Source organism: Anopheles nili, chromosome X, assembly GCF_943737925.1.
Source record: "Anopheles nili chromosome X, idAnoNiliSN_F5_01, whole genome shotgun sequence".
Lineage (NCBI taxonomy): Eukaryota > Metazoa > Arthropoda > Insecta > Diptera > Culicidae > Anopheles > Anopheles nili.
In genome coordinates, this window is record NC_071293.1 from 7032479 (window position 1) to 7046076 (window position 13598).

General features: G+C 53.9%; 1 protein-coding gene across 1 annotated transcript; it reads right to left on the reverse strand.

The window, feature by feature from the left end:
* Nucleotides 1-3897: 3897 nt before the first annotated feature.
* Nucleotides 3898-8746, reverse strand: LOC128728710 (chondroitin sulfate synthase 1). Its single transcript, XM_053822346.1, has 7 exons — nucleotides 8596-8746; nucleotides 6157-6773; nucleotides 5770-6082; nucleotides 5524-5681; nucleotides 5147-5456; nucleotides 4246-4996; nucleotides 3898-4188 (listed from the first exon to the last, which is right to left on the reverse strand). Exons 1-7 carry the CDS (start codon nucleotides 8744-8746, stop codon nucleotides 3972-3974), a joined length of 2517 nt encoding a protein of 838 aa, XP_053678321.1. The 3' UTR covers nucleotides 3898-3971.
* Between the last annotated feature and the right edge of the window lie 4852 nt (nucleotides 8747-13598).

Sequence of the window (13598 nt, forward strand, 5' to 3'; positions counted from 1 at the left end):
CAGGTGTGGCGTCCTGATCCATGGCGCATCTTCGCCGGGACGCCTGGAACCTGGAAGTTCAATTTCGCAAAACCTCAACTTCATCGTCCTGCAGCCGACGCGGGACGGATTCTTGCGAGGGTACGCACCTCCAGGGCATCTCCAGCGACGTCCGATTGATTTCTTGCGCTCGTTGAGCGTTTTCCAAGCCCAAACGGAACGGCAGGTGTACCGGATGCGCTCCCGTCGGCGTCCTGGCTGATGAATTCCAGGATCCGTGCGCCTAGACCGAAACGGATCCCGGCGTCCGACCGAGCGTAGCAGGTGTCCTCATATTCGTCAATCAAAATAACCGGAATGGACGCACCGTACACCGGAGGGGTTTGGTTCCAATAAAACTAAAAGCAACCCGGCCATGTTGCGTCACTTGCCACAGGACATTGCGTAGACGTCGGTGTGTTTGGAGCTGACGCTGGAGCGATGGACCATTACGCTTCGAGGTACTTGCAAGGTTCTTGCCGCATCCCGGGATGATGAGTCGATTATGGATCCCGCATCGCCTGCGTCGAAGGACGCTGAACGTCGCAGGACGATGGACGTCGCAGGACGATGAACGTCGCAGGACGATGGACGTCGGGTCAGCAAATGGTCGAAGATTAATTAACGTTTAACGGGCGTCCCAAAGCTTGGGCTTCATTTTGGGAGTTTTGTGCGTCCTGTTTCGTCCCGTTTCGTCCTTGCTAGGGGTGGATCCTGGTGCCCCCTGGTTAATGGGAAGACAAATGGGTGCACTTCAGACGCTAGCTCCACTCGTCCTGCCAGCCCGTCACACGATAAATCCTGAATCCACCCTCTGGCCTGCGGGCATCGATTTGAATAGTGGTCCCTTCGAGGTCCTGTAATGGACACCCCCTAACTCGCCCGAACCACTCGTCCCAAAGTGCCAAAAAGCCGGCCACTCGAAACACGTGTAATTATGATTCGTCCTTCGCAGCAGGGATTCGGCATTTCCACCTGCTGCTCCTGTTGTTCGCTACCCTTCCAGGTAGGGGTTGGCATCGGTTTTTCCGATTGTTGTTTGCCCATTTCGAGAAATTGCGCCCCGTTCCCCTTTTGTAAGGATACGCTGCAACGGAAGAAGAAAGGCGCATAATTTTTCACATCCTTTTTTTCTTCGCCATCATCGTGCGCATTTTTCCCCATTTTCCGGAGTTTTCCTGCCGGCCATTCTGCTGAGTTTCCTTGTCTTGAGATATTTCCCCATCGCCATTGAGCGGCTGCAAACTCGCGCCAGGAACTCGACGCCCTGCGGCGGCTCTCTAGTGTCTCTCCTACCATACTCACCCCTTCGTGGAAAACCATCTCACCCACTTCGCGGAAAAAAAGGGCACCACACAAAAGGGGATGACTTTTTAACCCGCCAAACCGTGGAGAGAGGGCATTAGCGAGCCGGTGAGTTTCGTGCCTAAGTATCAGCAAATATTTGCGCCCGCTAGTGGCGCCCAACACGTGGAGGAAAGATTTTCTCACTCTCCCCACCCTCCCCCCCTGCCTTTCTCCAGGACTCATTGTGCCAAAGACGACTCATTTGGGGTGGGGCACTTCAATCGCCGGCGTGGATGGCGTTTATTTTTGTTTTTCTTTTTTTCGTATTTACCTTTTTTATTTTTCGGGGGTTTCATTTCCGCGCGTTTTGCCCTCATTTCCTCATCCCTGGCCACGGTTCTTTTATTGCCGATCGCTGGTGGACGCGCCCGCTCAAGAGCGCCCTTCATCGGGTGGTTGGTCGTGCTTTGGGTGGTTTTTTTTCCTCTCTTTTTGGAGGGTTTTTTTTCCTTCTTCGTTGAAAAAAAAAATAAGGACGCTCAAACCAGAAACCCATCGTGCTTAGTCATCCGTCATTCGGGAAGCCGCTGGTGAAAACAACACCATCCACCTTCGAAGCCCTTTGTTGGCATCCATCCTCGAGATGGGGCTTTATTTTCTTTCTCTTGAAGCCCAAGCGGATCCTTGGACACAAAGAAGGCCGGGTTTTGGCGCGCTAATGGAACCGGCCACCGGAAGTACGCGTCCGATCCACTTCCGGTACACGGAAACCTGATTGGGTGGATGAAACATGCCGCAGTCGCTTGGAGTGACAATCATTTCTAATCGCGTCGTGTTTTGGTTGCTGTTGGCAGAAGGAAATAGACGTGGGTTAAGATGAAGGAGCAGGAAAAAACGCACGAAAAGGGCCCACGGGAAGAGGCACGTCCTGGTTCTCGCAAGACGCGATGCTTACATCAAACCGAAGCCGTGCGATAAAATCGAAACACATCTCTTGACGGGGGGGTGGAGTAATTACGGTCCGGTTGATTGCAAAAAACAAAAATCCATCCACTCGAGCGACTCCGGTGGTGCAATCAGCGATGAAAGCACTATTTGCGTATGTACGCACTGTCGGTGGGGGGGTGGTAGGAGGAGGTGGAGGAAGAGGAGGGAAAACAGTGAAGAAAGGGACGAAAACTGCATACGCAGGTGCGGGAAAGGATGCAGCCAAGGGATGCAAGGCGTCCTGCGAAGACGCCAGCAAAAGGGCAGTGACCGTGCCGTACGCCAAGATGTGATCGGGAAATCGGGAAAACGCACAAGCAGGGGGGAAAAGCGAAGAGGAAGAAGAAGAAGAAGAAGGGGGGGGATAAAACGCACGCACTGAGGGAGAAATCCCAGCCCCAAGGAAAGGATTCGCCTTGGCAAGGATGCACAATGGTGCCCGGGGGGTTGGTGTTGATTCCGGAACGCCCTCACCCTCGAAGGGGTTGCATTCTTCCCTGATTGCCTCCCCTCGTGCACACACACACACACACACACCGGCCCCTGTGCATGACACGGCAGCGAGTAATTATTTTCTTTCCAATCCAAACCCCCTTAGCCGTGGCGTACGTCGAGCCGAAGACATTCGGAACCCTTCGAGCCCTTTTTTTTTTTCTTCCTCCTCCGGTGCCGGGGATGTATTTTGCAATATTTGCATAAAATCTTGCGACCGCAGTTCGAACAAAGAAAATTAATGCAACGCGTCCGGGGAAGGAGGGCGTTTTCTCCCTCCCCCCTAAAGGTCGTTGCACTCTCGAGGGTCGGTCGGTTTGCATAATCCCTTCGGGTGGAATTCGCATCCTTATGTACGTGTACGAATCCTTGCTTTTTTTCCTTCTTTCTTCTGCCGTGTTGCCATTCACCATTCCTGCGAATCGGCGAGGGGAATTTGTATGCACTCGGCCTTTGTGAGTGCGTGTGTGTGTGCATTATCTGCCCTGCTGGAAGCTGGGCGTCTTCCGGCAGGATGCACTCGACCTGACCTGCCCCGCTAGGGCTGCTAGGTTAGTGGGTAAATAGGGCAAAAACACCGAAGGGAACCGACCATGTCCATGTGTCAAGGTGTCACGAACACGCAGCATTTTCAAACAAACAATAAAAAAGAACACACACAAAAGAAAAGCAAACTCCCCTTTTCGCCAACCGAAGGACACCGGAATGCGCGCGGGAACCCCTAACGAGTCCTGGGGCGCGAAAATGCACGAGCGTGCGATGGTGGAAGCGAGTTTCTTTGTTGTTTGCGTTCCGAGCTCTCGGAGAGCCTGAAAGGATTGTGGCAGGATGTCCGCCTGAAACCCACTTCCTGCTGTACCGGGCTTCACGTGTGTGCGTGTGTGTGTTCGATTGGGCTAACGGAAGGGTTGTGCAGATCCTAACAATCTTCCTTGTGTCAGTCAGTGGCAGACAAAGGACATCACGAAAAGCCCGCCAGCTTTGACGCGAAAGAGCTGCAAAAAGAGCGCTGATTTCTTTCGAGGTTTCTTCCTCAACACCCACACACCCACACGCACAAATACACATTTTGTTAGTTTAGAAAATCACATGAAACGATTATATTTACAGGATACTGCTAACAATACGGCTCCGGACACGGGGCGATCCGGCAGCACTCGAAATGGCAACTCGGCAGCCCTTCACCCTTAACCATTGCCCCGTTGCGCTTGGGTGCGGACAAACATCAACAGCGCAGGGCTGTGGCTGAAGCGATCATCCAGCAGATCGAAGCTACCGATTGTGTTGGCCTTGGTGCCGAGACACATCTTGTACTGGGCCTCCTCCAGGCTCGTATCACAATTAATCGGGTGGAAAATGTGCGCCAGCGACGGATCCGGCGCTCGGAAAATGCCGAGCTCTTCGCTCGGTGGTGGCACGGGTGTGGTGGCCCCCTCCGGTGGGATGGCCCCACCCCCGAACGGGTCCCATCGGCCGTCGGCGATGGCCGCCAACCGCTGATTTCCGCGCTGATTGAGCGCGATCACGTTCTCGAGAAACTTGACGTCCTCCAGCCCCCAACCGGTGATGTCGGTGTTGAAGCCCTTCAGGTCGGACCGCTCTAGGTCGGCTTTGTAGATACCGGCGAGGCCATACCCGAACTGCCGGAAGTACCCGTTCTCGTTCGTGACGCGATACGAGGCGGAAAAGTTCCGCGGTCGGTCCGGTTCGCCGGGCGATTTGGGGCGTTCCGTCGTGCTGAGGACGCCCGGTGCGAGACTCGCACCGATCGCACGCGGGTCGTACTCGCTGAACACGATGGGCAGGTAGATCTGCCGGTGCCGGATCACGTGGTGCCGGATCCGGTCGAGTGACTGCACCGTGAACACCATGTCGACGTCGACGAAGAAGAGGATGTCGTCGGACGAGCAGTACGTCGATTTGATGGCGCGATCGAGCGCGATGCCTCGTGAGAAGTTGCCGTACAGCTTGAGGTAGTTGATGCGTGTGGCTGGGTATCGCGCTTTGAGACTGTCGAGAAGGGTTATGATCATCGGCGTTTCGACGGGTTCGACGTACATCGACACCAGCAGATCGGTGGCACCGTCCTGTCGTAGTGCGACTTCCTCGTAATTGCGCAGGAACCGCATGAACGTTTCCGAACGACCGTAGAGTGGAATCACGAGCACAATGCGGTTCTTACGCATAGCACCATTCGGAGGTCCCGGGTTGGCTCCATTCGTCATGGCCAATTCAAACCCGTTGAAGAGGGATTTGACACGGTGCGAGATGCGATCTGTGGGGCAGAGAGAAAAACAGCACGTGCCGGTGAAACAATTAGGTTAAGAGGGACACGCTAAGAGCGTCAGTGACTTACCCAAACCAGTGGCATCTAAAAGCCCTTTAGTGGAGTCATTTCCGGACATCCGCGGGTTAGAAGTGACGGCCTGATTTGGGACGACACCATCAACGATCTCACGCACACGAATCTCCGTGAACGAACGCTGAATGTAGAGATGACGGCGTACCGGTACGGTCATCTTTTTCCCGCGATACTTCTTGTACACCAGCAGCAGGTCCAGTATGAGATCCTGCCCATACAGGCTGTTAACGCGCATGTACCCGTACAGCAGCTCGCGGAACTCGATCACACGACCTCGTTGTCGTGAAAAGTTGTTGATGTGCTCCATGATCTGGAAGGTGACAGAGTACAGGTGTTAGAGCGCAGGTGACGGAGCAGGTGACGTGTGCGATAACTACCTCCCGGATCACGTCGTTTAAGCCCTCCTTAAGCGAGGATTCCGTGCGTCGTTTCGGGTTTGGATGCATGCCCGAATAAAGGCTCTTCGCAATGAACTCCCACTCAACCACCTCGTCAAGCGTTTGTGGCCGATGCCTGTTCAAATCTGGTGTCGCACCTGCGGAGTAAAATAGTCATCGTCGGATGGAAAGCCTCCCCTACAGTTCGGTGGCAATTCGAAGGCCGCCAACTCGCACGCTACCTACCGAGCACGTTGTGATCACCCAGATAGCCGGTGCTGCTCTCATCCTGTGGGAAGATCGGCACACCAGGTGCTAGGTTCTTGTTGATGCGTGGTATCTGCAGCAGAGTCGTCATCTGCGCGATGTCCCGATGCAGCAGTAGCGACTCCTGGCGCAATTCTTGCGCTCGCAACCCAAGCATGTATGCGTGCAGTCGGTACATGAACGCCGGCTTCTTCAGTGGGTGTAGTGTGATCGCACTGTGGACTTCCTTGCTCTTTAGATTACCCGAGAACGCCCTGTTGCGGCTCGAGTTGTGGTGCAGGATCGACTGCATCTGCAGGGCGGAAGCAATGAACCACGTGAAGAAGACGGTTTCCAACCGGAAGTGGACCATAACTAGCAACCTACCTCATAGTTCCAGGTGCACGGGATGCCGGCAAACTTCTGCACACACCGACCCACCTCGACGTCCTCATGCGTGCTGTAGAGATTCTTCAGGCAGGTGGGAATGTGCGGCGCAACCCGGCGCAATGTTTCGCGGCTCATTATCACACCCGGCCCGCCCATGCAGAAGTTCTCGTCAAACTCGAGTGACAGCAGCCCAAAGTCTTCGCTATTGCCCCGACCAGCCTGCCCAATAAACTGCGGCTTTGAGCTGTCGATCGAGCGCAGGAACTTCTCCAACCGATCGGTGCGGATGTACACATCATCATCAGCCCGGGCGAACCACTCGAACCGATCGATGTAGTGCTCGTACATGTAGTGCAGCATCATGAAGCTCTTCTTCTGCGGTGGATAGCGATCGTCAACGCCTTTAAGCGCCACCAGCGGGAGATCCGAGGAGACCGAGTCCTGGGAGCTGAAGAACGCCATCTTTCCAGGTACCTGCCGGCCCCAGGTGTCATACACGGCCCTCGCACGCCCTTCCAGGAAGTCCTTCGCCGTCATCACACCGACGAACACGAGATTGCGCTGCGAGTTTGTAGGCAGCTCGGATGGCTGCAGTCCGATTATGTCCAGAGCCGCTGTAGCGTGAGAGCGTGTGGTGAGTGAATCTTCAGTCTAGGGAAGAAGTAGATCCCCTTAACGGGGAGACGCGACCTTCCTGTCTTCAAGGAACCACCGGAAATCGTCCGGACCCCCCATTTCCCACATTTCGGACCGTCCCAGATTCCGTCCCAAGCGAACCGGGGAAGGCTTCCCCAGACAAACCCGGCCGCCCGGTCTCGAGTGGCAATTTTTCCATCAGCACCAATTGATGCTCATGAGCCGAGTGTGCGGCGAGTCCACCCGCGCCTGCAGCATCAAAAGAAATTGGAAGCGCTACTTGAGGCGTGGGGCCAATTTTCTCATCAAATCTAGCCGGCCGCCCCCCTGGGGATCGTGGCATCTTCCCGTGCATAATGCCGATGCATTAGCGAGCGCAATTTGAGCAGGGGGTTTCAAGTGAGGCGAGTTACAAACCGCACCAAAAAAACCCCTCCCCGGGTATTGTCGAGGGCGCGATTGATCTCGCACGATGAAGCGTCGATATTTACACACGAACGGAGGGTTTTTGGTTTCCGCCGGAGTACGGAGTAGCACAAACAGAGCCTGCCTCCCTGTAGCAACTCGAACGCAACCCGAACCGCAGTCAAAACATTCATCCGACCGAACGCGACGGCTAGCGTTGCGGTAGGTCGTCCGGGAAATGGAAAACACATTTCCCAAAGAGGGGCATTTGTTTTCGATTGCCACCGTTCGGTTCGGCCAGTGGCATCATATTGCTGGCTGGTTTCGGTTTGTCGATGAAACGCATCGCACCGCAAAGATCGCGGGGGTCTTGATAGAAGGCGAATGTGCGCATCTGTGGCGTTCCTTCGTTGAGGCATTTGGAACATCGGAGCGCATGTTCAGTCGCATGTGGCCGACACGCACCGGATCGGGTCCGGAATTTCCCTCATGCAAGCTGCTCTGTGTAGCGCACAATGCCGCACATTGTTGTCGTGAAGCCGGGTTCCACCTTCTGCCTAGACGGAGGGTTTTCGAGACCATCGATACGAGCCGTATCTTAATTTTCCGATAATTGCCGGATAACGCCTGCTGCCGAGTGGTGCTTCAGAAACCAGAAAGCACTTCGCGTTTCAAACGCATCGCTGGGTCACCGGATTTGGTGGAAAAAAGGCCTCCTGGTAGATGAGGGGTTTTTTTAAAGCACGGAAAACCCAAAAAAAAACACCATTCTTCTCCATCAAGCGGATGGAATGGATTTTTAAGAACCAGCTGATGATACCAACGGCCCATCCCGAGCTCGAGTGATCAAACGAAAGGGCAAAAAAAAACACCCACACGGGACTAATGCATGCCACCACCGCAAAGAGCAACATAAACTATGCTCCCCGAGACGGTTGAGTCAAGAGCAGGAATCATAAACAACGGCGAAATGGAGCACGGGACATGGAAACCCCATCTGGCATTCTGGCTGTGGTGAAGTTCCCGAACACGTGTGGAGAGTCGCTTTGAAAGCCGGGTTTCGTCGTGCTACCGGTTTGGGAGGGTTTTGGGGGGAAGAGAGGGGCCTTTTTTTGTTTGTTTGCAACGTCCGCTAATACGCCACGCCACCTTTGGCATGTTGCGATCGTCGATCGGCCTGATTGGAGCGTTTACGGTCGGATAAACATTTTACAGCAATTAGCAACACCGCAACCGGGGACGGGGATGGGTGACGCAACGTTTCCCGGTTCCGGAGTCGGTGTTCAAGCGTTATTCAGGCATCGTATATCGAGGTGTATCAGCTCCCACCCTGAGCCGGCAGGTCATTGTCTCTGGTTTAGGGCTAGTAGTTCTTCCCACATCCCGTACACTTACATTTCTGTCTTATACTGTTCATCGAGTTGCACATGCTGACGATCTCCAGTGTGTGGTAGCTCCGGAGCAGGGTACCGACACACAATCCCACGACGATGCCGAATAAACCGTACAGTATCTTCTTGCGCTGTGGCATGCTGATCAGCCCCATCGCCTTACGTTCGTTCGCGGTCGATCTGTCGCGATTGCTAAAGAAGTGCTCCAGTGTGTTGGGCCAGGAGGTGGTGTGAAGGGGAGGGGGAGGGGGGGGGAGGAGTTGTCTAAGAGTCGAGGATAGGACGGGTAGTTATATAAATGTAAAGCGAGAGAGAGAGCTTTTCTCGAGCAGTTATGCTAGTTTTCAATCGCACAAAGGATGCGCCGCCCTTCGTTCGCGCTTTTCACGGGCCCTTTTTTGTTTTCCGCGAAGGCCCTTTCCGCAATACTGTTCCTTTTGTTTTCCGTCGCTTCGTTCGCTTCGCCACCTCCGCTCGCTGTAGGGTTCGCTGGCGTCCTTTACCGTGGAATACCGCGTGGATGGTGCCGGGCCCAGTTCAAGGGCGTTTCAAGGGCAAACCACGCACGGAGATCCTGCGCGGATCCTCGTCGCCAGCGACGCCGTAACCGTCGCCGCTGGCCGGGACGTTTCTTGCGCAGGTGTTGACCGGTGCAACCGGCAGATGCGACCACCGTAACGCCGGTGGCCGACGACGTGCTGCTAGTGTTCCGCTGCCCGTGCGCGAGTAGCGCTTCCATTTGCGGCCCGGGCGGAAAGGGCACGATGGCGGGCGGGTGGGGCCACACCGAGCGGGCTGGTCCCTGCGCGGGTGAGGCTGGTCGGATGTGGTTGGTTCACGCCCCAGCTAATCGTCGTCATCGACGTGCTGCAACGTGCAGCGTCGACTACCACCGCTGGAACGAAACAGAGCAAAAAGGTTAGCCTGGGGTTGGTGGTGGGGGGACGGGGAGTTTCCATGAAATCAATGGCGGCAGGAGAAAAAGAAGAAGAAAAAAAAACAAAGCAAAACCCTAACACCGATTATCTGCCGCAAACGGGGGTTGCAGGGTTGTGAACTCGAGGTCGTCGCTAATTATCCCGCAACTACTGGCTGAGCTGAAATCGATGTTGGGTGCTGAGATCCGTCACCATGGTCACGCAAGGGCTTTCAACTGTTCCCGACAGAACCATAAGCAAAGGCGAACCCCTAACAGCCGGTTGGCAATAGCGCAATTTTTGAAGTACGTGCACTGAACTCACGTTATATGAGCAATGAGATTCATCCACTCCACCATGTCACTAAACACGGCTGAAAAAGTACCTAATTAAGGTCTGCGAGAGAGTCGCTTTAGTATGAAGAAGACTGTGCGACCTTCCAGTACGTGTAATGTGAGCACCATGTTCCGGTGTTGGCGCCAGCACAGATTAGCAGTACATTATCGATCGCGAGATTACGACCGTGAAACGCCGCCTGATCTATACCCGACACGGGTTTAGGAACGTTTAACACAAGCACACACACACACACACAAGCGATTCAACTGCATCATGCAACAGCTGCCGTCAGCACGATTAAAAACGTCACTAGACAAGTCCCCAAGGCTTACCCAAAATTTGAAGGATGTTGATATGGTGAACTAATCTAACTGTGCCGTTCCCTGTCCCCTCGAGACCCCTGATGTAATCGACTGCACTGTTGATAACCCTCTCCCCACTCCTTTCTAGACCTGCCGTCAGGTCTAATCTCTGAAGAAAAAAGCGAACAAAAGAAAACCACACAAAACAGCGAAAGTGAAAAGCGTCACACACAAAAAGCGCACTGCGATGGAAAGCGAATCGCGATAACAACGCCTACTAGCCCGAATGAGAGGAACCGCTTTCGGGATTTTGGGAACCTTAACCAAAAAAAAGTATCTGAACGTGGGACACACCATACGAAAAGTGTTTGCAGAACAACAACAACAGAAATAGCGCGATATCTTATCGGTTAGAACGCCAACCAAACGGTGCAGATCGGCGATAGTGCGCGTCAGGGATAGATAGGGAGAGCTGGCATATCGACGGCAGCCACGTTTTGTCCGAACACCTCTACGACCTCCGAGCAGCTCTACCTTTCGCGACGTGCAACCGACCTTTTTCACGGCCTGCGTCCGAGAAACACACACACAAAAAAAAAGAGAGAGAAAAGAAATTGGAAGGTGTTACCGAAATAATCCTCGCTCGTAATCTGGAATGCGCAAGTGAGGTTAGGTAAGACTGAACGACGGCGCACGGCCTGCTGAAGCTGGCGAACCGGCGCGCCGCGAGAAGCGAAGGTTTAATTTAATGCTAATTGTTATTTTGCCTTAGAAGGCCGCGGAGTAGGGTTGCGGTTGCCCGGGAGGATGGCGCGCGTTTGCGAAAGGGTGAGGAAAATTCGACATTGTTTTTTTTTGTTTTTGCACCGGCGCCGCCATTTGCAGCCAAAGGTCTGACGCACGTTTGCCATCCGTCGTGCACCTCGTGGGGTCGTTTTTAGATAGCGAAGAAACGGGATGTACTTACTCTGCACGCGTGTTAACAATCGAAAGAACAACTTTTTTTTTATTGAAAAAACAAACCACTGCTTCCGTGAGGTAAAGGACTGCTTTGACAGGACAAATGAGGCGGAAGAACGCCTTTTGAGCACCAAGCTGTGACGTTGAAGTGAGAGATGTCAAATAATGCCTCCAAAAATTGACATATCCTTAAACGAGTTGCTAAAATGTGCTACTGTTCGAATATTTCCATACATCGGTTGGGGGTGATTTTTATAAAAAAAAATGCACGCAAAAAATCCATTTTCCTAACCCACCACCACCAGCAGACGTGTATTGGTATCTTCCGCGTCGTCTGCAAGCAATTGCAAGACGCCAGTTGTTTATTAGTACGCCTAAATTGCCCTACGGATGTGTTACATTCTTGCTCGCTGTACCAGGCGCCGACCGTGTGCGAGCGACACCAGTGAGGATGGGGGGGGTTATTTATTTATGCTTTGCTTTTTTTTTCTTTCATCCCCCTCTGCCCTCCCCTTTGCATACCTTCACCACAGGCACGCCACCATGTGGCGGGAACCGGCCCTCATGTAACGACATGCGATCAGAGGCGCACACTTCCTGCATTAGAGGAGACCTGATCTAGTTGCAGGTGGTGGTGGATGTCTATAGTTGGAGGGACCCCCCCCCCCGCCCCCTCTTTCCCTCCCCCACAGGAAGAAGGGGGTTTAGGATGGCGCGCGTGGAGATCATGACTCCACACACGTCCGCCGACTAACGATCGACCTCCGGTGTCCGATGTCCTGCTGTTACACCGGACGGTGTTAATTGAAATTCGCGCGCGGTTTGGTGACTTCACGGAGTCTGGAGAGAGGGAAGGACTAAGTCTAGTTAGAGATAACACCACGCGCGCCATCTAGCGGACGGGATGTGACAGGTTAATGTTGCGTTATCGGGCGACTTCGGTACTCCTCCAGTCAATATGCTTCGTGAAGGTTCAAATCTCGCGTGATGGAAACGAAGCAAAAAAAAATGTGCTCTGTTTCGCTTGCTCCAGCGCTGGTGGTGGCTCTACTTTTGGGGTGGATTTTTTTGTTCCCCCCTTGGGTGTTTATTTCCAGACGTCCTCAATCAGCGACATTTTGATTTGCGGTTTGCCGGCTCCCGTGGGCTATCTCGTAATGGCTAACCTTCGCCGTCTGGCGGCTGCCTTTTTGATCCCTTTTTTCTTACGTGTATGTGTGTTTGCTGGCTCCCATCAAGATCACGTGCCAGACACCGCCAGACGGGCTAGAAAATTATGATAATTAGGCAATTTTCAACTATCGCAAACCGAAAACGCACGCATCGGGCGAGCAATTTTTGGGGCGTGATCGCAACCGTCAAGGTTAGACCGGTTCCTCTTCCCTGTCTCTCTCTCTCTCTCTCTCTCTCTCTTCGCCAGCCCTCGAGGGCTCAGAAATAAAACCGGGAAGGGACGGGAAAAACCCACAAAAAAAAAGAGAGCAGGGAAAAAAAAAGAAATAGAAAAGAAAAAACGGACCAATATCAGACATCGTACGATCGGGTGTAACATAAGCCCTCCAGGAGTGCCGCATTCCGAAGGGCTTGCTGCCACCTTCCCCCCCCCCCTCCCTCCCTTCTCCCGGGTAGGTGCTGTTGAACCGGATGCGGAATGCAAAGCCAGCGCATTTGCGGCCATTCGAAGGCACTGATCTTGGGTTCGCGATGTGGCGCGCGAGTTTGCCACCGATTGATTGTTGCTTCCCGTGCTGCATTTGAGGGAGTTGTGGTGGTGGTGAAAATACCGATCCTTCTTGCCTCCGTTCCGCCCCCCCCCCCCCCCTATAGCTCCTTATCGACAGCGCATGGTTTGCTTGATTGTGGGTTTCCTATTTCTCGGTTATTTCCTCGGCTTCTCGCGCGCGCGAACCGTGCAAGGTGGATGTGCGCAGTTACGGTGCAACCCCCTTTTTTTCACCCCCCAACACCCCCATGGAGGGAAGGAAGAAGGGGGTGAAACGCAAAGCGATGGTGTGCGATTTTTTTTTTGCTTTTCTTCTCTAGCGTTTCTAGCGCACACGGGTGGAATTTTTCTTTCGTTTCGGTTTGTCGATCGGATTTTTGGGGGGGGGGGGGGGGGGGCGGGTGTGTTTTGACCACGGAAGGTGAGGATGGATGGAAGGGGGAGGGGGGGTGTCTCAGCCCTTTCGGGGATGGGGATAAACCGAAAGATCACCCTCGATCGGCGGGCCGCCCCGACATGCTAATAAAAAACGCACACGCGCGAAGGTGCGAAGGGAGAGAGTGAATGGACCGTTTGAAGGGGGGCAAAAAGGGAGGGGGGGAGGGTGCAGGAGGAGGAGGAGGTGGAAATGCCAGACATCAGCAATGCCGGCGGAAGGGTCCTTACCTTTAGCGCGTCTCGGGGTTGAAGAGGTTGATTCGATGGCCGGCCCCAAAAAAACACCGGTTGACGCGGCGTCGAGTTGGTTGGTGGAGTTACGGGCGGT